General features: G+C 50.3%; 8 protein-coding genes and 1 non-coding gene across 9 annotated transcripts; 7 read left to right on the forward strand and 2 right to left on the reverse strand.

Annotated features, from left to right (window-relative positions):
• Window positions 1–128: 128 nt before the first annotated feature.
• Window positions 129–3553, forward strand: QC763_124430 (uncharacterized protein; the record flags this gene model as incomplete). The annotated part of the gene is made up of 5 exons (XM_062909006.1): window positions 129–1488; window positions 2495–2547; window positions 2604–2755; window positions 2928–3200; window positions 3253–3553. The coding sequence occupies 5 exons, from the start codon at window positions 129–131 to the stop codon at window positions 3317–3319; spliced, it is 1905 nt and encodes a 634-aa protein (XP_062772187.1). The 3' UTR covers window positions 3320–3553.
• Window positions 3554–4318: 765 nt separating this feature from the next.
• Window positions 4319–8407, forward strand: QC763_124440 (uncharacterized protein; the record flags this gene model as incomplete). Its single annotated transcript, XM_062909007.1, has 1 exon — window positions 4319–8407. The coding sequence occupies one exon, from the start codon at window positions 4319–4321 to the stop codon at window positions 8405–8407; it is 4089 nt and encodes a 1362-aa protein (XP_062772188.1).
• Window positions 8408–9573: 1166 nt separating this feature from the next.
• On the forward strand, window positions 9574–13207 carry QC763_124450 (uncharacterized protein; the record flags this gene model as incomplete). The annotated part of the gene is made up of 4 exons (XM_062909008.1): window positions 9574–9600; window positions 9701–9838; window positions 9898–12078; window positions 12134–13207. 4 exons carry the CDS (start codon window positions 9574–9576, stop codon window positions 12980–12982), a joined length of 3195 nt encoding a protein of 1064 aa, XP_062772189.1. The 3' UTR covers window positions 12983–13207.
• A 17-nt stretch (window positions 13208–13224) lies between these two features.
• On the forward strand, window positions 13225–15145 carry QC763_124460 (uncharacterized protein; the record flags this gene model as incomplete). The annotated part of the gene is made up of 2 exons (XM_062909009.1): window positions 13225–14121; window positions 14240–15145. Coding segments are annotated over 2 exons (1803 nt in total), but the record flags the coding sequence as incomplete, so codon positions are not given.
• On the reverse strand, window positions 14812–17678 carry QC763_124480 (uncharacterized protein). Its single transcript, XM_062909010.1, is given in 7 exon segments — window positions 14812–15280; window positions 15337–16005; window positions 16017–16061; window positions 16216–16619; window positions 16670–16796; window positions 16849–17144; window positions 17206–17678. 7 exon segments carry the CDS (start codon window positions 17495–17497, stop codon window positions 15236–15238), a joined length of 1878 nt encoding a protein of 625 aa, XP_062772191.1. The 5' UTR covers window positions 17498–17678; the 3' UTR covers window positions 14812–15235.
• A 5365-nt stretch (window positions 17679–23043) lies between these two features.
• Window positions 23044–23670, forward strand: QC763_124487 (uncharacterized protein; the record flags this gene model as incomplete). Its single annotated transcript, XM_062909011.1, has 1 exon — window positions 23044–23670. One exon carries the CDS (start codon window positions 23044–23046, stop codon window positions 23668–23670), a length of 627 nt encoding a protein of 208 aa, XP_062772192.1.
• Window positions 23671–23747: 77 nt separating this feature from the next.
• Window positions 23748–23857, forward strand: QC763_0028780. Its single transcript has one exon. It is a non-coding gene; the product is annotated as a tRNA-Leu (tRNA).
• A 171-nt stretch (window positions 23858–24028) lies between these two features.
• On the forward strand, window positions 24029–25258 carry QC763_124490 (uncharacterized protein). Its single transcript, XM_062909012.1, has 3 exons — window positions 24029–24279; window positions 24341–24751; window positions 24813–25258. The coding sequence occupies exons 1-3, from the start codon at window positions 24204–24206 to the stop codon at window positions 24899–24901; spliced, it is 576 nt and encodes a 191-aa protein (XP_062772193.1). The 5' UTR covers window positions 24029–24203; the 3' UTR covers window positions 24902–25258.
• QC763_124500 (uncharacterized protein) lies at window positions 25061–26555 on the reverse strand. The gene is made up of 2 exons (XM_062909013.1): window positions 26233–26555; window positions 25061–26155 (listed from the first exon to the last, which is right to left on the reverse strand). The coding sequence occupies exons 1-2, from the start codon at window positions 26388–26390 to the stop codon at window positions 25387–25389; spliced, it is 927 nt and encodes a 308-aa protein (XP_062772194.1). The 5' UTR covers window positions 26391–26555; the 3' UTR covers window positions 25061–25386.
• Between the last annotated feature and the right edge of the window lie 85 nt (window positions 26556–26640).

The raw sequence follows: 26640 nt of genomic DNA on the forward strand, positions 1-26640 counted from the left end.
CCTGACAGAGCCGCAATCCTTCCACCTCGAATATTCTTCTATTACACCACTCCGACGACAAGATATCACGGTCTCGAGCTTCCTGAGAAGTATTCCCTTCCAGGTTCTTACCCAAGCCAATAGCGAAAATGGCAGACATAATTGGCACCATCGTCACTCTTGTGGAAACGGTTCAGTCAGCCGTCACTCTCTACCAGCGCATCGACGGCCTACCCACACAAATGACGCAACTCGGTAAACGAATCGAGCGCCTGAGCCCATTTCTGAGTCGGCTGGAAACTTTCATAAAAAAAAGACCAGCAGCTGCCTCCTCAAGCCTGTATCCTGGCCAGAAACAAGATCTCAGACAATTGCTGGATGCTATTAACGGCCACATCAAGAAGGCAACCGACCTGCTTGAGCGATACGAGAAAGGCATTCTCTCGCGGTCTCATGATCTTGAATTTCGAGCGCGATGGGTTTCACAAATATGGTTTTCCCTAGTAGAAAACAGCCCAGAGAAAGTCCAGGCAATCCTGGATGATATCGAATACGACAGGGGCGTTCTTTCAGACTACCTCGCCCTAATGGCTGTGGACAAACAACCCGATATCCCGAGTCCCAACCTAATCACAAGTCCAGCCCCTAAAAAAATTATCATCAACAGCCCTGCGAACAAGCACATCGCTAATTCCCCAAAGAAGAACAACTTATCACCATCGTCAGCACCAGCCAAACGACCATCACCATCACCATCGCCGATACCACGACAAGATTTAAAGGTCCTCTTTGTCGACCCTTATCATGCTGAGCGAACAGCGATCGCCGAGTCTCTCCTTGCCCTCTTTCAGGAGCTGACTCTACTGTACAGGTCGAACACACCCTGGCGCATATCAACCGTCTCGTCCGCTGGATTCTTTGTCAAAAATTCTTCTGATTTGGTGCCAGTCATCTCATCTCTCAACTACAGCTACCCATCATGGAAGAAGGATTTCAAGCCCGGCGGCCCGGGCGATGTTCCAAAACCCGAAGCCTTGAAGGCCATCTTTGACAACAACTGGGCAAACTACCCCTTTAAAAACGCGATCAAGTCGCAAATATCAACTCGCCCCAGTGTAGGCTTGACAAAAGACGTATTTAAGAAGTACGACTACATCATTGTCTTCACCAAGCGGGATCACGACAACATGATCAAGCTCAAGGAAGCGGTAGCTGCAATGGCAAAAGAGAGGCAAAGGGCACGGGTGTTACATCTGGGAGTGTACTTGGGCGGGGAGATTGTTTATCCAACATTGGCAAAAGGAACGGGGGAAGTTATTGAGCAGACAAACCGGCATGAATGGAACAAAAAGGTGGCTCAGATCAAGACGGCGTTGAAGGAGTTCATGAGGCAGGAGATGCGGTGGCAAATGCCAGAGCTACCTGGTCCAGAAAAGAACGATGGGAAGCAAATCAAGGATACCGGGGAGAAGAATGCAAATGGAGTCAAGGACAAGAAGACAGAAAGCGGTAAGAACAAAGTGAATGCAGCTGGTAAAGCGAAGGGAAAGGGGTCTTAGCGACATGACGCTTTAGGACCGGCTTTTGGTGTGCTTTACCTACCTCATCGATGAGAGCTGGGCATTTTGGATTCAGATCAATGGTGATTGCATGTTGTCTATATTTCAGACCAATTTTGTTGATATTTTAGAAGTCCGGGTAAATGTTTGTTTTGGGATCAGACATGGCTGCTGGAGATACAAGCTTTGACTAGGCGCCGCCACTGACAGGGGCTTTGTTCAGGCACGTACGTTACATATAGTGTTTTTGTCGACGGCTAGAACCTAGATTCAATTAAACCCAACTTCATAGATGACGCGGCCATCGACATACACCTTCCACAACATAGTCCTTCCCCGCAGAATGTATCCCGACCAACACACATTCGCTTCTTACTTCTTATAACATGCGACCCTGTTCGCTTCTCGGCAAGTGATCCGGTTCCTCAAGCCCAAAAATGCTTGCAGAGCAAGTTTATTGCGTTGGCCAGATGCCGGCCGTTCTACACGGCTAAACAGCAAGAGCCTGGACTGGCCTCTGGTTTGGCGAGCCTAAGAAGGCTCTTCAGCCGGATGATATTGATCGGAAAATCAGGACGCCAGTTTCATGGTCTACTCAGCGGGAATCGTGAATCCGTTTGTCGGAAATACAAAATTTGCACTTCCCTGGAGTCACACCCAATGGCTTGTCAGGGGCAGAAGACTTGTGGTTGCACTTTTGATATTGATCATGGCCGGCAGTAACCTTGGCTGGGTATGCAATCTCGTGAGATCATCCGATCCAGGGCTTGTATCGAGGTGAACCACGTAGCTGTTGCCTGTATTTAGTCTCAGCCGGCCACGATTATTGTCTTGTCTTTCACGAGCATCATATGATTTTGATATCATTCAACTTTCAGCACACTCAACATGAGAATTGTATATCTTTCGGCGTTGCTTGCGTTCGGCCTACAGGCTGAGGCCCAACTCGCTGCCAGACAGCGCGGCGGCGGTGGTGGAGCAGCGTGTGTGTGGGAAGGTCATTGTCTTGGTATACCTTTGCCTATTCTTTCAACTTTCACTGTATAGAGACTGACAAGTTGCCAGGTGACGAATGCGACTCTGAGCTTGACTGTGACGGGGATCTGTACTGTCGCTCAGGAAGATGTGCGAATCCCCCTACCCAGAGCTCCTCTCGTGGCGGTGGACAAGGCTCAATCATCCGCACAACAACCATATACGTTTATCCAACCCCTACCGTGAGACCTACCTCACCTGCTCAACCAGCTTGCGCTTGGACCGGACATTGCATTGGTATCTACTTACCCTGGACCCCTGGGTTTTCTCTCTTGGCAGCTAATACTAACCGTCTCTCAGGTGATAGGTGCGAGGACGAGAATGACTGCGACGGAGACCTGATCTGCCGTGCAGGTCGTTGCAATCCTCTTTCCGGTGGCATAAGCACGTCCACGCGCAGAGCCACGGTCACATACCCGCCGGTTATCACGCGTATCACCAGTACTCGCCGTGTCACGGTCACACTGCCCCCGGTTATTACCCGCACGAGCACAAGTACACGTCGGGTTACAGTTCCTCCCATCGTGACGCCTGTAACTCGCAGCAGAAGCACAGCAGTACCGCCTCGTCCAACGCCAACAAGCAGACCAGGGCCAAATTGTGGAGACAACCCACTCTCTTGTATCGGTACGTTGTTTTCTGCCTTTTTTAACAGATAGGTTGCTGATGCTCATAATAGGCTTGAGCTGCCAGGAGGATTCAGACTGTGGATTCGATTTGATCATCTGCAAGAATGGCTTTTGTGATTTGTAACCAGCGTTTCAGCTGACGACCAGAGATGGCGAACAAACTTGCGCCTGTGTGGTGGTACCGAAATGAACCAAGTGTTCTAAAAGGGCATCTGTGTCTCTTCCATGCGTACCCAATGACTAGGTGAGGATCTCTGTGTTATGTCCATTTAAGGTAGCTTTGGAGAATGTAAAACGGTCGAAGCTTTTGCCTGCTAGTAGGAGAGATGTCATTTTCTCTTTGTATCCCGCATGTCGTACGACCACAAAACCCACCAACCTAGGTAGGTAACTTGGGACAATGAGGTGTTCAAAGTTGTACAGTATAACATGTGAAATTTGCGAGATTGGCATTACGATTTGCCTTTAGGAGGTTATTCATAGTTAGTGCTGTGATTTGATGATGATAGGGAGGCTTGACTAAGGAGGGTGAAGTGGGTTGCGAGTGCGGTTTAGAGTGCGGTTTAGATGTCACGATGTCTGTTTAAGGCAGGCAGAAGTCTTCACAGTGTCGAACGTTGCTAAAAGCGGTATGTCAATGGGATGTGCCACTGCGAGACAGAAGCTTGGACCATCTGAGAACCAAAAGCCTATCCGTAACATTCTCTCCGGTTTGAGCTTTTTGAGGACAGCAAATGTGGGGTGCTGGGCACACCGGCTTAGTATCAAGGTAGATCATTTTGGTTGCGTTGGCTGCAGAAAGACCCGCTCCATCCCGTCCGGACGAACACATAATGGGTATCGGAAGACGTGGTATCGGATCGGCGTCCCGCTCCCAGGAAACCTGACTAAGCAGATCGGAGATCGTAGAAACAACTGAAACAAGGCAGGCGGGTAAGCTTGGCATTTCATCGCCAAACCTCGACGAGACCGCTGGGTCGCGTCTTTTGACGCAACCCAACTTCCTCAGCTCAACGTACGGAATCTGCCGAAAACTGCGAACTGATCTCGCACACGAGACCTCGCTGCGAGGAACAAAGCTCTCGTGCACACTGAGGCCTGGGCTGCCCGAGTCAAATGGGAGCCGGAACGACTCTGTCAGCGGCAGTAGGAGCGGGTGGGACAGCAGAGTTCAGTGAGCCGAGTCACCAGACGCCACGGTTACCTCCCGCCTGTGGAACAGACGACGCATCCACCACAGCTACAGAGGATCTGGACTTGCTCGAGAGCATCAAAGAAGTCTTGGACGTTGATTCCCGTCCGACTTTTGTTTTGGATCTCGACCCCGACGACCCCCTGCCGATCACTCCCATCGATTCCACCAGCAGCCCCACTGCCAGAGCCAAAGTCCTGCTCCCCGTATTCTGCAACGCTGCCCTGCGACTGTACGAACAACTTTACGATGGCCTCATCGGTCTCGACGCTCAGGGCTTACCGCCAGAGCAAGAGCCTCAGGATGCCTCCTTCGATGAGTTCAAGCGATGGGCCACCGGCGTGACGACTCATGACGACTCCAAGGACGTCTTTCCACTTTCGTTTCTCTATGGCGACCTCCTCTGGACCGGCTCTACCGTTAGGAAGCGATGGCGCCTCATCAGTGGGAACCGCTTGTGGCGCGCTGCTGAAGTTGCCAGTCCCGTTGGTGACCTGTCCTCTGGAGCACCAGCTGAAGTTGCGACAGGCGGCTTTGTCGCAGAACACAGCCTCAAGGCCGCATCACAAAAAGCGCCACCGTCAGAACGCCCAACAGACACGAGTCTCCCCGTATCAGGAACGACAATAGTCGTTAGGTACTCCAAGCAAAAGTCGGGACGGCCTCCTCCAAAGTCGTTCTTTTCAACACGACAGACCCCGGCGGGAAGTTCTGACGACACCACAAAATCATCCGCATCCATCACCTTGGCTGCACCAGAGAAGTCAGTTGCCGACTGGACCTGTCCTGAGCCGAGAGGGGTACTCTCAGCTCATCTTCAATATGCCCGGACCGTCAACTGGGCCATCACGCCATTGGGTCCAATGGAGAAATGGTCGCCAGAATTCAAACAGACGGCCAACCTCTGCATGAACAACCCTCACCCGGCCGCTCTGTTCTGGGGCAGCGAGCTGACAATGCTGTACAATGAAGCCTACGCCACCGAGGTGGCTGGCAACAAGCACCCTTCTCTGATGGGCACCGGGTTCAGCGGTCCTTTTTCTGAGCTCTGGGACTACCTTCGCCCCATTTTCGCTGAATGTGCCCGAACAGGAATAAGTGTGCGCAAGGAGGATGATTACTTGCCTATTGACAGGCATGGCCTACTTGAAGAGACCTTCTTCTCTTGGTCTTTTACTCCGATGTATGGGGGCACCGACCGAATTCTCGGCTTTTACAACGCACCTTTCGAGACAACGAAACAGGTCATCAACCGCCGGAGGATGCATACCATCAACAAAATTGGCGAACGAACAGCCCAAGCCAAGGCTGTTAAGCAATTCTGGAAGTTTGTCTTGGAAGGTCTGCAAGACAATGAACGCGATGTCCCTTTTGCGTTGCTCTACTCGGTGGGCGATGGAGAAGGCGAAGACAACGACCACTCTTCCATGTCTTCAGGCAGCACCATTTCGCTCAAGACATGCCATCTCGAAGGATCCATTGGAGTCCCTGATGGGCACATGGCAGCCCCGACGCATCTTGATCTCAAGCGGAGCCGCGAAGGGTTTGTGCCATCCTTCCGCGAAGCCATGCGCACCAGAGAACCAACCCTGCTTCACACACGAGATGGGACATTGCCTGAAGTCCTCCTCGAGGGTATCAATTGGCGCGGTTTTGGGGATCCCTGCCGGGAAGCTGTCATTTTTCCTGTCCGGCCGACTAATGGGGATGCGGTGCTTGCCTTCTTGGTGTTGGGCGTAAACCCTCGCCGGCCGTACAATGACGAATACAAGGCTTTTACCAGCATGCTTAATCGACAGCTGGCCACCTCTTTGGCATCCGTGATCCTGTTCGAGGATGAGACTCGGCGTAGCAGGGATGCAGCGGAAGCAGCTGCATTGGAGAAGGAGCAGTTGACACAGCAGTTGAATTTGCAAGCCAGCAGGTACAGACGCATGACTGAGCTTTCTCCCCTCGGAATGTTTCTCATCAGCCCCGAGGGTGTTTTACGCGAGGCCAACGATCGGTTTTTCGAGATGACGGGCCACACCAGAGATAACAGCAGCCAGTACGAGATGTCGTGGCTGGATATCATGGTTGAAGAAAGCGCAAATACGATGAGAGAAGGCTGGGAGCGTCTGGTCAAGGATCACTTGCCTTGGTCGGGAGAGTTGAAGTTAAGGAAGCCGCGGATTAACCCAGCGTTGGAAACGAATGAACCAATGGATTCCTGGGTTTTGTTCAGTGCCCATGCTGAGTTATCTCATGAAGGCACGGTGAGATCCGTAATGGGTTCCATCACAGATATCTCACATCTCAAATGGGCCCAAGGTTTGCAGAATCGTCGGCTCCAGGAGGCCGAAGAGACAAGGAGACAGCAGAATGAATTCATTGACATCACCTCGCACGAGATGCGGAACCCCCTCACAGCCATTCTGCAGTGTGCCGACGATATTTTATCGGCCTTGGGGGCCGGAGACAATCAATATCAGGGCACAGAAGCGACATATCGAGGAATTGGGAACGCTAGTTCAGTCACGTCACAAACCATCCAGTCCTGTATAGATGCCGCTCAAACCATCGCATTGTGCGTGCAGCACCAAAAATCCATCGTGGACGACATCCTTACCATCTCGAAACTGGATTCAAACTTGTTGCTTTTGACGCCTGTCCCCTGTCAACCGAAGCTTTTGCTGCGACGGGCTGTCAAAATGTTTGAGCCCGAGTTACAGGCGAAGAAGATTGAGGTTTCTTTCGACATCCGGGAGACCTCTCTTACCGGACTCAGTGTGGACTGGGTAGCCATGGACCCGAGCCGCGTCCTCCAGGTTCTCATCAACCTTCTCACCAACGCCATCAAGTTCACTGCGCCTGCCAAAGACAAGAGGCTGATCACAGTTGCATTGGATGCATCTTTGAATCCTCCAGATGCCCGCCTGATCCCCGGGTTTCAGTATGTTCCTGTATCGTTCAAGGCAGCTGGTGGATACGTTGACTCGAAAACATCGGCTCTGTCACCGGAGGATGAGATGCCCGATGCGACAGTACCAGTTCAATCCAGCGAGCTATATTTGTATTTCCATGTGCAGGACAGTGGCTGTGGCTTAACGCACGAAGAGAAGCAGATATTGTTTCAGCGATTTAAGCAAGCCTCCCCACGGACTCATGCACAGTACGGCGGAAGTGGACTAGGATTGTTCATTTCCAAACGACTGGCTGAGCTTCATGGAGGGCAGATTGGAGTGGCGTCGGAAGCAGGGGTGGGGAGTGTCTTTGGTTTCTTTGTCAAGGTGAGGAGAGCCGCCCCCTCTCCTGTATCACGCGAAGAGGAGGATGCTTTCCTCGCAGCGGTTGGGCCAATGGAAAGACACTTGCATCCAGTAGGCGAACGAAATACCTCTTTGCTCAGCAGTGAAGCTGTCAAGCAGGAGGGCAAAGGATATTCTGGAGTTTCCTCCGCCGAATTCAGTTCGGGCGCGAGCCTAGTTGGTTCTATGGCACCCGAGGCAGCACCGGCACGACCGCAGCCATTTTCAAGAATTGCATCCGACGTTTCATCAACATTCGACCCGAAGCAGCTTGATATTTTGGTCGTTGAGGACAACCTCATCAATCAAAGGGTTCTTGTAAGGCAACTCAAACAGTATGGATGCAATACGGTCGGCGTTGCGAATGATGGCTTGGAAGCGCTGGCCTTTCTTGAGAAGACGCACTTTTGTCGGACCTCTGAAGAGAACCCGGGCCAGGATCTATCCGTCATACTCATGGACTTGGAAATGCCCAACATGGATGGCCTAACTTGCGTCAGGGAAATTCGCAAGTGGCAACAGGAAGGAAAGGTGACCAAAGGGAAGCACGTTCCTGTCATTGCAGTAACCGCCAACGTGCGAGACGAGCAAGTGGCCACTGCGAGAAAGAGCGGAATGGACGATGTTGTGTCTAAACCTTTCCGCATCAAGGATCTAATGAAGAAAATCGAAGTGTTGTTGGGGCAGGATTTGGCAGGATCACAGGCACAGCTGGAGCACGCATAATGATAGGGACACGGCTTATAAAGGTATCGTGGCTGAATAGAACGCTTTCTAGAGCGTGGCAGTTGCGCATTGGGAATGATACCAGGGATATGAAATGGGGGCATGGGATAGCATGTATACGAATCGGCGTTGGTGTTTCTCGTTATTGTCTATTTGGATATCAAGGTGCCATGGCGCTAACTTCTAGAAAAGATGGCGGGGGATAGATGTCACGGCTGTTAGATGTTGCTCGGATTATCTTACTAATGAGACTCTCAATACCAGAATTTTATGATGTCTAAATCCCGCCCCGTCAAAGCCTTGGTACCTGCGAACAAGGTTTCTACACAGCTTTGAAAGTAGACAAATGCGCATTGTCACAGTTGGTACCGGGTTAGGGTTCAGGGTTGAGGGGTTCAGGGGCTCGAGAGTCAGTAGTTGTCAGCAGAGCGCTAGTATGCGGTGTTTGTGCCCACCTTGAGATTTGCACACCAGTAACAAGAAGGTACCCAATGTCCCAATCTCCTCCATGTCTTGAATCCAGCTTCCTTCCGCTTTGCATGCTTATAAAGGACAGACTGATTAGGTATCCATTATCCGTATCTCTGTCAGCGATTGGAACTTTCAACTTGCTCCTTCGGCAAACTAGATACACCGCCTCCTCGTAGGTAACTGACCAGCTTTCTTAACACCTGATTGGTTAACTCGCCTATTTCGGTCGAGCTCGCCGTCTCCCGCGCAAGGAACTGACGCACCAGAAAACAATTACTAAACACTTGGCACTACAGCACTGCCCAACGGTGCATTGCGTTTCTCCGCTTTTCGGATCATGCTGTGGTTTCCACGAAAGCCGACGGTATTTACATTGCCAAGATTCGGCCTTTTCCCCTTTTTGTCCCGTACCAACAGAGTCACGGATCCCGCGTGCCCCGTTGACCTACGCGTCTTTGTCTGCCGACACGAATTGACACTAATGTTAAGTCGCACAACACATGCAAAGGCTTCATCCTTCCGACTGTTGACCAATTGACTGTGTAAGCCTGCGCTGATGAGACCGTTGATCATGCCCATGCGACTGATTTCATAGCCGGCGGTGAAGCCTACTTATAGCTTGGACCTTCTGCCTTAATCTTCACTTTTTAACTTCAGCTTGATTCCGTTGTTGTCTTCCCCGTAAGAAAGAAACCATGGCTCTCGGGGGCCTTCCTTTACCGGTACGATATATTCCTTTTTCCCCTCTTGGTGTTGGTTTCTGGGTCACTCCTTTGAGAAAACGTTCAGGTTGGTTGTTACTGATACCCAATGCATCAATAGGGTCCCCGCGCATACCCCATTGTGGGGAATGTACTGCAGATTGATACCAGCAGCACCCTCAAGTCCCTTGATAAGTTTACTGATCAATATGGCGAAATCTACCGCCTCGTGCTACCTTGGGGAACAACCGCCATTGTTGTAAGGTCCTTGATGCACGTCTAGTTTATAAGCAAAGTGCCCTGACCATGGAATTGTAGACAACAGCAGCCCTCGTCCATGAGGTCTCCGATGAAACACGCTTCAAGAAGCCTATCATTGCTGACCTCGAGCAACTCCGCAATGGCGTTCCCGCCGGGATGTTCACCACCCCGACAGAAGAACCAGTATGGGGTATCGCCCACCGCGTCCTAACCCCTGCTTTCGGGCCGGTGCCCATCCAAGAAATGTTTCCCGAGATGCACGAATTGGCTGCCCAGCTTGTCATGAAGTGGGCTCGCCACGGCCCCGAGAAATCCATTGCGGTCAGTGAAGACTTCACCCGACTTGCCCTCGACACCATTGCCCTGTGTTCGATGAATTTCCGATTCAACTCTTACTATCACGACGAGTTGCATCCTTTCATTACCGCAATGGCCAATTTCTTGACCGAGTCTGGAAACCGATCCCTCAAGGGCAACTTCTTGTCCAGTCTTTTTTTCTGGTCAAGCAACAAGTACTTTGCTGACATCAAGACCCTGAGGGACATTGCTCAATCAGTTCTCGATGCTCGGAGAGCGAATCCAAACGGAAGAAAAGACTTGTTGTCGGCAATGCTGGATGGCGTGGACAGGAAGACAGGCGAGAAATTGGATGACGGGGCTATCATCGACAACCTCATCACCTTTTTGATCGCAGGCCACGAGACCACTAGTGGCATGTTGAGCTTTGCGTTTGTGATGCTGCTCAAGAACCCAGAGACACTGAAGAAGGCCCGCCAGGAGGTCGACGAGGTGATCGGTCGAGGACCGATTACGGCCGAGCACATGAAAAAGTTGCCATACATTACTGCCATTCTTCGAGAGACGCTCAGACTATGTCCGACCATTCCTTCGTACGGCGTTCAGGCTCTCGAAGACACAGTTATCGGGGGAAAATGGGCAATCGCCAAGGGTCAGGTCGTTCTTCTCTATCTGGCGAGATCGCATCGAGACAAAGCGGTCTATGGCGAAACAGCTGACGAATTCATTCCTGAGAGGATGCTCGATGAGAATTTTGATCGGCTCAGCAAAGAACATCCTGGGTTTTGGAAGCCTTTTGGAAATGGTCAGCGAGGATGCATAGGGCGCGCGTTCGCCTGGCAAGAAGCCATGGTCATAATGGCAATGCTGGTGCAGAACTTTGACTTTGAGATGTCGGATCCGTCCTACGAGCTCAAGATTAAAGAGACTCTGACCACCAAGCCTGAGGGATTTGAGATGAAAGCCAAGCTGAGGCACGGGTTGACGCCTACCGAGCTGGAGAGACAACTGAACGGCAGCCTTTTGGAGAAGAGCACACTTTCGAAACACCCGCACGCCCAAGCGACAGAGAAAGGGACACAGCTCAAGCAGCTCAACATTTTTTACGGATCCAACACTGGCACGTGTGAGGCGCTTGCCCAGAGGCTGGCCATGGACGCCCCTTCACACGGATACAATGCAACAATCATTGATGCGCTTGATGCAGCAGCAAACCAGCTCCCCAAAGATGACGCCAGCCCTGTTGCTTTCATCACTGCGTCTTACGAAGGAGAACCGCCTGATAATGCCACCGATTTTGTCACCTGGATCAAAGACTTGCCTGACACATCCTCCCTCAAAGGAACCTCTTTTGCCGTCTTTGGCTGTGGCCACCGCGACTGGGCCAACACCTTCCACAAAATCCCTCGTCTAGTCTACCACACTCTTGAACAAAAGGGCGCTACCCCTATTTGCGATCTCGGTCTGACAGATGTTTCCCAAGGTGAGATGTTCACCGACTTTGAGCAATGGGAAGACGACGTGTTCTGGCCTGCCATCAAGTCAAAATACGGTTCTGCTGTGGGTGGTGGCAGGCAACAGGCTCTTGAGGTTCAGTTCTCAACCCCTCGTGCTTCGAATTTGAGGCAAGATGTCGAGGAGGCTGTAGTGGTGGAGGAAAAGACTCTGACCAAGGGAAATGGGGTTCCAAAGAAGCATCTCGAAGTCCAGCTTCCGGAAGGCATGACATACCGCGCTGGGGACTATCTGGCCGTGTTGCCGGTGAATCCCAAAGAGAGTATCAACCGGGTGATGAGAAAGTTTGGGTTGGCTTGGGATAGCCATATCACGGTTGCCGGTGGGGCTGAGGGTAAGAAGACGACGCTTCCAACTGGAGTACCAGTGCCAGTCCACGAGGTGCTTGGCTCTTACGTTGAGCTGTTGCAACCTGTCACCAAGAGAGTACGCCCGTTTCTATTCTTCATCCTTTGCTTCTAATTGACTGACATTTTTCCAGGGCGTACAAACACTTTCCAACTTCACTTCAGCTGCAGCCGACAAAGCAGCACTGTCTGCTCTTTCCACGAACCCCGAGCTCTACACTTCAACCATCATCACCCCTCGGCTATCATTATTGGACATTCTCGACAGATATCCTTCCATCTCTCTTCCCTTCGGCACATTCCTCTCACTCCTCCCCCCGATGAGAGTGAGGCAGTACTCGATTTCCTCTTCCCCTTTGGCATCGCCTTCCAAGGCTACTCTCACTTACACCCTCCTCTCCGGCCAGTCATTGGCCAACCCCGCCAATTTGTTCACAGGTGTCGCTACGTCATATCTGTCTGCCCTAAGGCAGGGGGATAGACTTCTTATCTCTGTCCGGCAATCACACTCGTCGTTTCACCTACCCTCCAATGTCGAGACCCCGTTGGTGATGATTGCCGCCGGAGCGGGCATAGCCCCCTTCCGTGGTTTCATTCAAGAGCGGGCGGCCTTAGCATCTCAGGGTAATAAACTCGGCAAAGCGTTGCTCTTCTTTGGCTGCCGGCACCCCGACTGGGATGACCTTTATTGTGACGAGCTTGAGAAGTGGGAGGCTGATGGTATTGTGAAAGTGACAAGGGCTTATAGCAGACAGAATGACCGGGAATACGTCGGTGACAGTGTTCTGAACTACAAAGACGAAGTGAAGCAGCTGTGGGACAATGGTGCAAGAGTGTACGTTTGTGGCAGTCGGGCAGTCGGAGATGGTGTGAGAAGTGCCTTGGGAAGGATTGTGCTTGGTGACGAGGCAAAGGAGGGGGAGATTGCAAAGTGGTTTGAGGGGATGAGAAATATCAGGTATGCGGTCGACGTTTTTGACTAGTTCCAGCTTGTTGTCAGTTACCAGATGTTAAATTGGCAAATGTCTATCCTGCCGGACTGCAGAATGCCATGTTGTTTAGTAAGGGATAAGATTGGTAATCAGGCGTTCATAGATCCAACTCTCTGCTTAGTTATATCAACTCTATCTTTCGAAAGCTCAATTTAGTACCTTTGAATGTGACCAGATGTGCAAACTTGGTTCTTCGTGTTAAGCAGTGATATTGGATTCAGTGTGAATCAGCTATATTCCCGAGCGTGTTGCGGCTACAAGAGAGGTCCCCCGTGCCCCTCCCGCAAGTGGAGGAATCGGATGAGACTGGTTTGGACCAGAGCATCCAGCCCTCTATCGCGAGCCCCATCCGCATTGTGGCTACGTCCTTGAGCCCTGAGTCAGTGGCAAAGCGTCCCGGGATATCTGACGACTTTGCCTGGATTAAAACACCAGTCCACTACGACTTGGAAGATTCAGATGCCGAATCAAGAGTCTCGGATCCGGATAGCATCATCTCCGTGCCATCTACCGTGAGCTCCGTCGACCCGGACGCAATTGAGACCATCTTTCACCGCCTCCTTCATTTTCAAGACCTTCAATTCCTGTGGTCACACATGGTGCAACTGTCGGGCTCTTGTTTGAAAAGCAACCACAACATAGCCCGGTTTCTCGAGCTGTATGCTATCGACCTTTTGAATCTGGCCTTGAACACAAAAGATCGACCGGAGAAGCAAGTGAAGCTGGATACCGCTAGATTCGTCAGAAGATCTCGGAGGGATATTGCTCGGAGAATTACGGAGGCTCATTGCAAGACATGGACAGACGACAGTTCTGCTACAAATAATGACATCATTGAAGATCAAGAAATCGGTGAGAATATCGGTGCAAGGCGAGATTATGACCAAGGTGATAGCGGGCCCGCAGATGAACCCTTCGACTTGGTCACTGCTGTTGCCGAGGTATTTTTGTTCGAAACGGACCCAGTTCTGCACTTGCAGTCTAATGTTAAAGCATTTGTCAACCGACAGTGTCCGAAGGTCGTCCAACAAAGCTTCTGGGAATTTATGACCACCAAGATAAGCAACATGGTGTCAAAACTAAGGCAAAAGCCTCTGGAAGACGGGAAGACGAGAATAACATGGACCTGTGTGAGTTTGAGCTGGCAATTGTACACACCCTTGGTATTTACTGATTTGTGACCTTCAGAAATGCACGAGGAACCTTTACGATGATTTTACTGAAATTGTGCCTGGGGCAGTCAAATAGCTTGAAGCCGAATTACGATACCAAAACACCAAACAGCCTGAACTGGAGTATGATAACCTAGATGCTCAAAATACCCCGAGAAGCCACCCGAATTCATTTGCCAGGGTACTGTTTCAGATGTGGACCGGGACAACACAAATCTTTCGCAAATTTCAGTACCCTCTTTTACCAGAGCACAAGTCTTCGCGTGGCAACATGAGCCTTGAACTCGACAATCCCTGCGCGCAGTCGTCACAGCAGGCACCCTATACTACACACCTCTTCCTTTTTCTTTGTGTTCCTTTTCTCCGATTTGCAACAAGACTCGCTCAACCCGAGGTTTGCCAGATCAACTCCGATCAGGAATTATTCCAACTCCTCCGGCGTCAGTATCTCAAAGCACGTTCGGGTGGAAGATGGTTATGGGGCCAGCTCAGAAGAGTACAAGCCATAGACTTTGTCAAATTAGAGCTGTATTCGATTCAAGAGCTTGTGGACATCTGCCACTCTCCATCTCTTCCCCAAGATACAGACCCGTATGTTTACAATCCCCAGCCGGCAGAACACATACCACCAATTGGAGCAAATCACCTCATGCATCTGTTTTCTCATCCGTCGCACGCCGAGCCTTTGCCGATTCTCTTCAGACGAGTGCCCAAAAAGGTTGACAACCCACTAAAGCCTTGTCCAATAAACGGGGTTGGGTTAGGCTGGGGCCTGTACCTTCAAGAGGGCATGAACTGGCCGGCTATGCTTCTCTATGGCTGCATTGGGTTCGGACTCAGCCTTTTCACAGCGGTGGTCTGGGCCACACTTGTTAATCAAGGGGATGTGCAAGGAGGCTTTGCTATTGGGGGCTTTACGGTAGCATTTTTATGGTTTGCCGGAAGCGTCATGGCGCACATGAATGGTGGGGATGGACTGTAGAAATAACCGCATGAAAGGCAGCAGTACCTATCTGGAAATATAACAAAGCAATACCGACATGCTAATCATGCTTCTCCTTTCCAGCGGTCATTAGAGACTCTGTAACCCATATTCCGCCTTGATAGCGTCCGCAATCTGTGTCTTCGGTCAGTCCTGAAACCCTTTTGCCAGAGAGGGAAAGCATTGCGTACCTTCTCGCCGGAAGCATAAGTCGTGGCTGTAGGTGCAGCAGTCAAGACAATAGGCCAGTAGCTCGTATCAATCACCCTCAAGCCCCTGACGCCATACACCTTCATTTTGGAGTTCACCACGCCGCCCAGTAGTCTCGGCATCATGGCTGCCGTGCAGCACTGATGGGCACTCGACGGCTCAGTGACCCCTCTCAGTATTTGCTTGAGAATATTCTTATCAGTGATGTCGTTGCTAAACGGTGCGGCCTCAAGGGGATTCAACGCAGTCATGCTGGGCTGAGACATGATGTGTCTGTTTTTGAGGAACGAGGCCACAATCAAATCCTCGTCAATGGGATCAACGTTTGTTCGAAAGTCAATCAGTGGCCACTCGAGTGGATTGGTAGAGTTGATCTGAACAGTCCCCCTGCTCAGAGGCTTGAAGAAGTACATCCTGACGGAGTTGGCGGTATCCCAATGAATCATCGACACGGGAGTCTTGGGGCCTTCCAGTTGGCGAAGAATGATTTCGCGTTGAAGAGCGTAGCCTGCTTTGACGGTGGCGTGGGTATCATCAGGAAGGTATCGAAAGGGGTTGGTTCTGCGAGCCGCAGAGACGATGGATTTGCAGTCAGAAGTTGCGTTGCAGAGGGGAGGGAGCGCAAGGTTGGTGCTGAGACCACGAGTAAGCTGGTAAGGACCTTGGCGAGTTGCATCGTAAAGAGCTCGCTGCTCAGCGTCGTAGACTGGATCCGAGTTTAGGGTTCCCACGTTTGGCGAGATGTTGTTGGTGACTGCCAGGTTCAAGTTAGCACTCAAGTAACAAGGTAAACTGAGAGGTACACACGTGCCATTGTATGGAATGATGATGCTAGGTTGGTCATGAAAGTTGGCTCCTACGCCGGGAAGCTCGACCACGATTGGGATATTGAACTTGTTCAAAACTTTCTTTGGACCAATTCCGGAAAGCTGCAGGATCTGAGGTGTATGCACGGCGCCTCCCGCAAGGAGAACCTCCTTTGTGGCTTGAGCTGTAAGACGCTCCCCGCCTCCAGTTGGTAGATATTCAACCCCAGTCACCTTCTTGGTGTTATCGAACAGCACTTTGGCAACGGTATGCCCGGCTAGGATGTGGTAATTTGATCTCGGCTGGACACGTGTGAAATGGTTCAGTCGAGCATGGCTTCTAGTTCTTGTGGTCCCAGAGGTAACGGAGGGGACATAGACTACGCCTGAGCCATCACCAGCATGTGGATCACCGCCAGCACGAAGGCCTGATGAGATTGCGGCCTCAAACCAAATGCCTATCATTGTCAGCTAAGGAAACAAAAACAAGGAAATAATAGTCACTAACCACTTCCTTCAAAGTGGAAGCTCGGAAATGAAGCCTGCACTGGCCCGGTTGTCCCATGAACAGAGGGATCAAATGAAAAGTTCGCAGCAGCTGCATATGCAGGATCTGGAGCGGTGAAATTTTCGCTCTGTCATCAATATTAACAAGACATCCAACCGCCTGCTGTCGATAAACTTGACCTTCTTGTAATAGGGAAGCAAATCGTTCCATTTCCATCCTTTTGCGCCCAGAAGCTCCCATGCATCAAGCTCCTCTGCTCCAGGTCTCACATACACCATAGCATTGAGGACCGAGCCACCACCAACCACCTTCCCAGCCGGCACATTGAATGACCTGTTGTTCAACGCCGTCTGTGGAACGCTGGGCAACGGAAGATACATGTACTGGAATGGGAACGGGGTGAAAAACTGTCCTGGAATCAAGATGTTGTCTTCATCCTGATCGAAAATGCCGGCCTCGATAACCAAGACCTTGACTGTTGTTGTGCGTTAGCAAATCTCCACTGATAGTCGCTTCTGATGAACTGACAAACCTACCTGATGGGTCCTCTGACAGTCTATCAGCAACAGTTAGCCCAGATATCCCCCCGCCAGCAATGATGAAATCATAGCTATTCGCCAGAACAGTTCTGGGCGTGACGACGGTCGCAAATTCCGGAGCTTTCCCTAGAGCAGTCCCAACGACTTTGTGAGCGAGCAACCAAACAGTAAGAGAGAGCAACTGAGACCTCATTGTTGGAGAGAAATTAAAGGCGCGTCGAAACACATGAACCACTCTGACTTCTGGGCACGTAGAGGCCTCTTTTAAGTCCTGAGAGCTTCTCGGCATGAAGGGATGGTACGCATATGTCCCATACGGGAGTATATTGAAGGTATGGATGGTATCAAGGACCTGTCGCAAAGCGCTAACGCAAAATAGTAGCTCTGGCGAAGGACGATGTCACTACGAACCGCTGACACCGTGACTAGTGCATCCAATATACAGGGAGGCAGAGCCAACAGCATCGTTATGAAACTGCATTGCTTCCTTCTGGGATACCAACCAAGATTGCATTTCCGGGACTTTTATTCCGAATAGCATTTAGCCCTAAACTATTGATTACTTGGTGATGTGATTTTGCAGGGGTCGTGCAGCAACCCCTCTCAGTATGTAGCCCGGCTTATCCGATCCCGAGTCCGAAGGGTTGGGACCACAGTGCCAATCCGAAGAGAGAGATTGCACAAGCCAAGAGAAGCAAGATCGTGTTCTTAGATTGCTGCATCTGCCCATCTGTCTGCCTGAAGATATATACCGTACATCCATGACAAATTCAGCTCAGGCTGTTACTAACTTGGAAGCAATCCTAGACTGGGATTCTGGCATTTTTGCTCCCGCCTTCATGATGCGCGAACCGCTGGTATACCCACCTTTGAAATTATAACTATACGAGAAGTAGGTAGAATGACGACGGCGAAGATCGGCATGTTGATCAAACCTTTGGACCTTGCTACCACGGAGAACGACAAAACCGTCAAAAGGATCTTTGATGATGCTGCGGGTAAGCGGTACATGCGTTTTGCATATGATCCGACCTACAGATTGGCTCGACAATTGTTCAGATACGGTACCTACCTGTATTGAACGAAGGGCACATATACTTCTTGGGATCTTGGCGATGTAGAAGTTACCGGGCTTTTGGAAGAACATCAAGAAGCTTTCAAAGGTGGTCAGCGGAATCGCGGAAAACATCCAGACTGTGGGGATAGATCGAAGCCATGAGGCAAGTAATGTAACCACGTAGAAGATCCGGACACAGAAACAGGTCCCAGAGGATGATTGAAAGGGGTGTACAGGACGGTTCCACAAAAAGTCTGATGGCGAGCAGGCAACGAGCGTTTTCACCTTGTAATCAGAATTGCCAGCCTCAGCATAAACATTTTTGGACAAAGAACTCTTCTAATAATTGGCAGTGGGCAAATTACAGCCAGACGTATTGAGCCATTATCGTCAATCTGCATGCCTACATCCAACTCTACATATATATTTTGTCCGTTTCAACTTTGACCTACCTAGAAGTAACTTACTTCTTCCTATCCTCAACATTGAGCTAAATAAAACCGACAGCGAGATATAACTATTATCGCTTCGTAAGGCATTACTCCTTAGGCCTTCTTGTCCCCTGTTTTACTCTTTGGGCTGTTTTGGGCATTTATTACCTTCTCTTTGACTTTGAGCTCCTTTCAAGATTATAATCCTTCTTCTTCGACTTCTTGCTTGACTCTGCAGACTGTTCTGGGGACTTCTCCCTATCCTTTCTAATCTGGTTTTCACCTCTCTGAGCTGACTTTGTGCAGTTAACGTATTTGATAAGCGAGCGGATCGGATAAGCGAGTGGATCGATTTCGTACGCGATATAGCTGTCTACCTGCAACATCAATTTCCTCCACCATACCACGATGTCTTCGATTCTAGTTAAGGCAAAAGTTGTTCTTACACTTGAAGCCCTTAAAAATGACCCTAAGCTAAGCCTCAAAGCTGCAGCGAGGCTCTATTCTGTGCCTTATACTACCCTCCATCGCCGACGCGCTGGTAAGCCTGCACGACGCGATATTCCAGCCAACTCACGTAATCTGACGGATCTGGAGGAGGAGACGATAGTTCAGTATATCTTTGAGCTATCTGCACGCGCATTCCCACCTAGATTAAGTAGTATGGAAGATATGGCCAACCAACTACTACGTGTACGCGACGCGCCTCCTGTTGGCAAACGCTGGGCCCATAACTTCGTTAAACGCCAGCCACAGCTCCGTACGCGTTTTACGCGTAGATACGACTACCAGAGGGCTAAGTGCGGGGATCCAAAGGTCCTTGCCGAGTAGTTTACGCTCGTATGGAACACCAAGGCTAAGTACAGTATTATAGATAATAATATCTATAATTTCGACGAGACTAGGTTTATAATGGGCATTATCTTCGCGGGTATAGTGGTTACGACTTCGGACGGCCTTAGCAAGGCGAAACTAGCCTAGCCTAGCAACCGTAAATGGGCAACCGTAATTCAGAGAGTTAATACCCTCGGCTAGGCTATCCCTCCCTTTATTATCTTAGCTACGCAATACCACCTCGCTAACTGGTATACCGAGTATAACCTCCCGGCCGACTAGCGCATCGCAACCACCGATAATAGCTAGACTACCAATGCAGTAGGCCTAGATTGGATCAAACACTTCGACTATCATATAGCGTCCTGTATAAAGGGCAAATACCGGTTATTGATCCTCGACGGCCACGAAAGCCACTACTCGACCGGATTCGAGCGCTACTGCTAGCAAAATAATATTATTACGCTCTATATACCTCCACATTCCTCCCACCTCCTCCAGCTACTCGATGTTGGCTGCTTTAGGCCGTTAAAACAGGCGTACGGTCGCCAGACCGAGGACTTAATGCGCGCGCATATCAACTACATAAGCAAGGTCGAGTTCCTCTATACCTTCCGCGAGGCCTTCTTCGCCTCTATAACGGAGAAAAATATATAGGGTGGCTTTGCGGGTGCTGGCCTTATACCGTACGATCTAGAAAGGGTGCTTTCTAAGCTGGATATAAAGCTTCGTACGCCAATACCCCCGGCCTCATAGCCCGGCACTCCACAACCTTGGGTGTTCCAGACACCATAAAACCCCCGAGAAGCCAACTCACAGTTAACGCTTATCAAGACTCGCATTACCAACCATCAAAATAGCTCCCCGGCTTCAATATTAGCTGCGGTAGACTAGCTTACTAAGAGTATAACGGCTATAATACACCAGGTGGCTCTCCTTCGTGCAGAGAACGCTTCACTGCGTAAGGCTAACGAGGCCTTAAGCAAGCGCCGGAGAGCAAAAAGAACACGTGTACAGCTTGGAGGATCACTTACTGTGCAAGATGCACAGGATCTACTGGACCAGAAGGCCGTGGGTGGGGAGGCAGTGGAAGAAACGCAGCCGTATGGTAGTAGTATAGGGGGTGCTCGTACAAAGGTTCAATGCTGTGGTGTATGCGGCAAGCCTGGCCATAATGCACGTATTTGCCAGGAGGTTGCAGAAGAGTCTGATTCAGCTGTTTCTGATGTAATTATAGTAGGTTAATAGTGTTGTTGTTTTGCAATTAAGGATGGTTGTAATAGGGTAGTAGAAATCGATCCACTCGCTTGTCCGATCCGCTCGCTTATCAAATACGTTATACAGTCGCCAGTTTTCAACTTGAGCCACTCGGTGTGGATCGGGCAGGGCTCCTGGTGCGCAACGCAGTAGCCAGCACCGGTCTTGGATCGACAGTCGCCCTTGGCTTCGGAAAATGGTGAACCGTTCTTGTTCTGATGTCACCCATGTTAATGATAGATAAATGATTGCTGTTGCAGGCTAGGTAGTCAGTGTAGCTCAATAAGTAGATAGCTTTGGTCGCGACTTACGTTAATAGAGATAAAGTGTGGGACGGAATAATGTTGGTAATTACTTAGACTTCAATGTCTGTGGTGACAGGATACTTGAAACTGCGAGTGAGTGCTGTGTACAATCATCGTTCTTGAACGCAGGGATGAGACCCGACTTATAAGCCTTGCCAGTCTGCATAGGTAGGTCAGCCCCTTTCGAGAGTATTGTATGCCGCTTTGTTGACAAAAATAGAACTACCTGTACTCTGTAGTTCTTTGATTTTGCAATACTAATGCCCTGCATGTGCTCAAAGCCTTTCCCGAGTGCATAAGGAGCCATCACCCAGCCGAGTACCTAAGGTAGGTAGGTATGTTCAGAGTATATTGAAGAGGTATTTAGATAACACAAAAGTACCTAAGGTAGGTTAAAGAACACGAATACGTCCTTTGTATCATGGGTGGCATATGTGAGCAGATATGATTCCACACAGAATCCCCTTACCTTGACTTTATTTCTAGAGAAGTTCTAGGGGGGCATTACTCTTTTTCTAGGGTGGCATTATCCCCCTTATTCTACCAATAAGCCGCGGTGCCGAGTATGAGTAGCTGCAAGGCAGCAGAAAAGGTACTCAAGGTACATATGTAGGGTCTGGGTCAACTTTGGGATATGCTGTGTCAATAGATGACCAGCAAATCACTGTCATTTGCGTTGTGATCAAGTATGGAGCTTACGCCCCTCTCAGGCTTTGTTCAGTCCACAACACAGGGTTTTCTCAGCTTCCTTTATTTTGCCACCCAGTGTATCTGAAACGGGTTCCACACAACAACAAAGGCCTGCATTTGAATCTTTGAAGATACCTTATCTATCTTGAAGACAAGGTTTCTTTCCAGTGATTGAAAGGCCAGCGCGAAGGAAACGTGGTAGTTCAGATTAACAGGTAGCAAATCTTAAACCTTGGCTCTGTGGACAACATTTTCGGCTGCTAAGAGCCACGACGATGAGAAACTGTTGAAACGGTTTCACAGAGCCCCAGAGACACTTCTATCAGCCGGCTTTCGACAAGCCCACACCATCACCAAAGACATCACTATACATAGATACAGATACCTCGATCATCAAAACGACTAAAAAGATGGCAGCCGCTAGCTCTCCCTCCTCTACACATCAGGATGCTGTTCAGCAACATCGTCACTACCGATGCCAATTCGTATACTAGCGCCAGCGCGGGACAACGATCGAACAGTGAAGATTCCGTCAAGTCCGAACCAGATTCCATCATTTATCAAGTGGAACCTTTTGTTACGTACCAACACCGCATTAGTACTCTGGCGCGAGGAGTTCTTTGGAAGAATATCCGCGAGGAAGATCTTGATGTTGAAAGACTCGGCAACGGTTCATATAATCGTGTTATCGGGATCATCCACAAAGGCAACAGTGCATATGGGAGATTGGAATACGTCGTCCGTATCCTGTGGAACCATGAGAGAGAGGACTTTAAGAAAGATATAGCTCCTCTTCTCTTCGTGAAAGGATATACCCAAATACCGTCGCCGGATGTCATCTTCTACGATAGTACTCCCGACAACGTGCTGGAGTCACCATATGTTATTAAAAGCAGGGTCTGGGGAGTGAATGCACACAGGACTCTCATCGATTAGGACGAAGCGCAGAAGATTACCACGAGGGATGGTGCAAGCTGGCCTACGAGCTTGGGAAGGTCGTCAACCGGATGCTTTCGATCCTCAACAACAAGCCTGGCCAGCTCGTGCTGGATTCATCTGGCTCAAAAAATGTCTTCATCGCGCCTCTACAAACAGCTATTGGCGACCCGCCCGAAGTCCGCCGCCCCGATAGTTCGTCTCCCCCGGAGGCCACCGCCCGCTCTCTACATCCACGACTATGCTATTACAAAAAAGTGTTAAATTTGGAAAAAGATCCAGAGGATACCTACGATCAAAGGTTTTGGCACGAGTGGCTACCGATATGGGGGAAGCAGACCACCTCAATGACATTCCTCCCACCTTCTGCCACTGGGGCCTTTTCCCGCGCAACATAATGATCTCGGTCAACCCATCCACATATGAGCCCAAGATAGAAGGGATTCTTGACTGGGACTCGGCTCTATTTGCGCCTGCCTTTATGATCTGTGAGCCCCCCGCGTATCTGTGGAACAGCAAGTTGCGCGAGGAAGCAGCAGACGAAGAGTATAAGGACTGGCATATCGACCTCACCTTTGGCCCTATCACCGAGGAAGACAAAAAGGTCAAGAGAGTATTTGAAGAGGCCGCTGGGGAGGAGTACGTGCGCTTTGCATACGACCCAGTGTATCCTCTGGCTCGCCGACTGTTTCAATTTGGTATGACAGGTATCCACGGAAATGTAGCAGATGCCGAATTTAACAAGCTGTTGGAATACTGGGAAACCCTCAACAAAATAACGAAACAGGTTGCTAGCAGGTTCACAGAAAGCATGGAGAGCGTGGACATGGAGCCTACTCATCAGCAACCTGATCATCCCTCATCGGAGGAGACAGCCTCAAACTCCGAAGCGGGGCCAAAAAGGTGGCTGAGAAGAGTCAAGGAGAGGCCCCAACGTTTCATTAGCATATGAACTCCTTAGTATGAAGTCTGGGAGGGGAGCTGGTAGTTGATATTGGGAATAAAAATCTTGTAAAAGCCAAAAGTGAATGATGAGAGTGGGATTCGAACCCACGCCCTTTCGGACCACGGAATCTGCTAGGAGATATTGATTAAGGAACACCTTAACGTGGCGCCTTAGACCGCTCGGCCATCTCACCATCTAATTTCTTGAAGTGGCTGCAAGAACTTTCCATCCAAGATGAGAAACGGTCCTGCTGCTAGGTTGACTTGAAGATAATTTTTCTTCCACTGCGCCGCAGCGTTACACCGCGCAATGCACGCCAAGAAGCACTTGCCGGGGTGTTCTCCGCATCAACATCCCCGCACGAACCCCCAATTGCGCCAATCTGCAGGACGGCAGGGGTTCAGTCGGACGTGTCTGTTGAGCGCGAAAAAGAATAAGACTCGGAGGATAATTAACCATGTCAATGTCAACTTTCTATTTCTACTTTTGCTGTCTTCGCGCCATCTTATACACTCAGTCTTTGGAAAGCCCTCGTCAAAATGGCAGTCGAGAATACGACATGGCGAAATAACGTCTGGCTAGTGTGGTTTTACATCGTGTTTCCCATCACTGTCTGTAAGTCAAGATCGATACCCCGGTTCTGTCATTGATACTGTGCTCAAGAGACTTTCAACAGTAATCGACCTCCAAGAGGTCATCTACCCATCCTCTCTCCTCGTCCCAGCCGACGCGCCTCTGCACTTCGCCTACAAAGCCAAACAAGACTACATCGCCAAGTTCAACGACCCCATTGTACAATGGTCACCCGAAACAGCCTCCGGTCATGACAGCTGGATGGGGCTTTTTATACACCTCGAGTTCTTTTTTCTTCTCCCCGTCATGATCTACGCCATGTACAAGATGGGGATCAGGCAGAAGGGAACGAGCGGCCCCGACGAGCTACTCTTCTTTGTCTATGCGCTTTACAATGCACTCACCACAGCGGTCTGCATTCACGATACATTTTATTGGGACAAGACTATCTGGGCGGACGAGAGTCAGCTGTGGACGCTGAGATCAGCGTACTACGCGCCGTTTGTGTTCATCCGTAAGTGTTTTAAGGATCTTTTTGCATGAAGGTTGTGACATGCTTGCTCACATCATCGCAGCTCTCCTCGGGGCGTTTGACATGGGTTCACGCATTCTATCCCGGTTCAAGGCGGCGGATGCGGCGGCAGAATCGAAGAAGGCCGAGTGAGAGATTGGCTTGGGGCAACCCATCGCCTTGGCGACATCGTCGAAGGTAATTGGGCAAACGTTTGGGCGGGAAGTCGTGGTATTGAGAACCCAAGGCTGTGTGATGTCGGAGTATGGACCAGGCAAGGTTAAATAGAAAGGAGGGAGAGGGGAAGCACCCGTGGGCTGCATCTGGATCAATTTTTTGTGAGCAACTTCCAAGCTTTGCAAACGCTCCAGATGCATGCAAATGATGCCTAGCATAAGGTACCTAAGGTAGATAGATGTAAGATATAATAACGAGTGTTCTCTCACATCCGTAAATATTACCTCTGATGCACCAGAAATATAAACAATGAGATGGAGTAGCTGGAAAACACGTTTTCCACAGTCCGACCGTTGCATTTATATAAATAACATTGTAATGTCATGAATCCCCAAGCGCCCAACTCCCACCGTCCACTCCAATTCCCGTCTGGTGATACACAGTCAATTCCAAACAACCTCTCAGTCAATAGCTCTCTTCTGACCCCCACCAGAGTAACCCCATCCGTTCCCGACTCCAACGCCGTATCCTAACGGTGTCGCGCCTCCCAGCGTTCTCCCCTTCAACCGCTTTGGCAATATGACTCCAAAGAAGTACGCACCTGCCACGACAACTCCGGCCCCGAAGGACAGCAGTGAATAAAACACTGTGGAAGCATATATATGTCCTCCCATCCCCTGCCACTCGACTCTTCCCTCAGTTTTTGGCAGGGCAGGAGTAGGGAACCACCTGACGCTGAACTTGAAAGGCAGCGGGTCTCCAATGACCAGTCTCACAGTGTCCCCGCCTTCCATATGTGTCAAGGGGCTCGTCGAGTATGCTGTTGCAGAATCCAGAACACCGCTGTCGTGCGGATGGACATGTTGCTTGGGCGTGCTGTGCAGCAAAACATTCATGTGGGTAGATATGTGCATGTGGCTCAGCTGCAGCGTTCCCGCGAGCGCAAAAACCAGAGGGATGTATTCTTGCTCGGGCTGTCGCTGGCCTACGACTTCGATATGTGGCGGGGGCCGGGCGGGCAGTCGGCAGGCGAGGGGTGCATCGGCGTGCACGTAAAACTCGAGGAGATGGAAGAAGGGGTCAGAAATCATGGGGATTGTGCAATTTTTTTCTTCTTCGATTCCGTACCGGAATTCTAGCGGTGAGGACGTCTCGTTGCAGATCGGGAAAGGGATCCATTGGATTTCGTGGGTTGGGGAGTCGGGGAGGGATACGTGTTCGCCCGTTTCTCTGGTGGTTTGCGACTCGCAGGTCAGTGTATGCAACGATGGGATTTTGGGACAGGGCGAAGAAGAAAACAAGCGTACGAGCTGCGATTCATACACTCAACCCGAATGGGAGCGCCATAGTGGTAGGATGGCAGGGAGAGTTCGTGGTGGCTTGCGCTGGAAGCAATGGCAACATGGCCGAAAAAGGAAGCTGTCAAAGCCAGCAGTGGCAGTCGAAGCCACGGTCGTAGTATCATGGCTGTAAATCTGTAGCTTTGTATCGTCAATGACCCAATGCCAACTATCGCAGGGACATTTTGCGCAGTCTCTTTCGATATTGGCAAAGGGCACACAGTCGATTGCAAGACGGCCTGAACCCGTCAACGGCGGATGTCGCCGCTGAAAGCTTCCCCAGACTTTTGGTTCCGTCCTCTGTGTCCACTTTGAGCTCGACCTACAGGGGGGCTGCCAGGCTGAGTCATCGTGCAAAGCTTTACCCTAACCCTC

Source organism: Podospora pseudopauciseta, chromosome 1 (assembly GCF_035222475.1).
Source record: "Podospora pseudopauciseta strain CBS 411.78 chromosome 1, whole genome shotgun sequence".
Classification (NCBI taxonomy): Eukaryota; Fungi; Ascomycota; class Sordariomycetes; order Sordariales; family Podosporaceae; genus Podospora; species Podospora pseudopauciseta.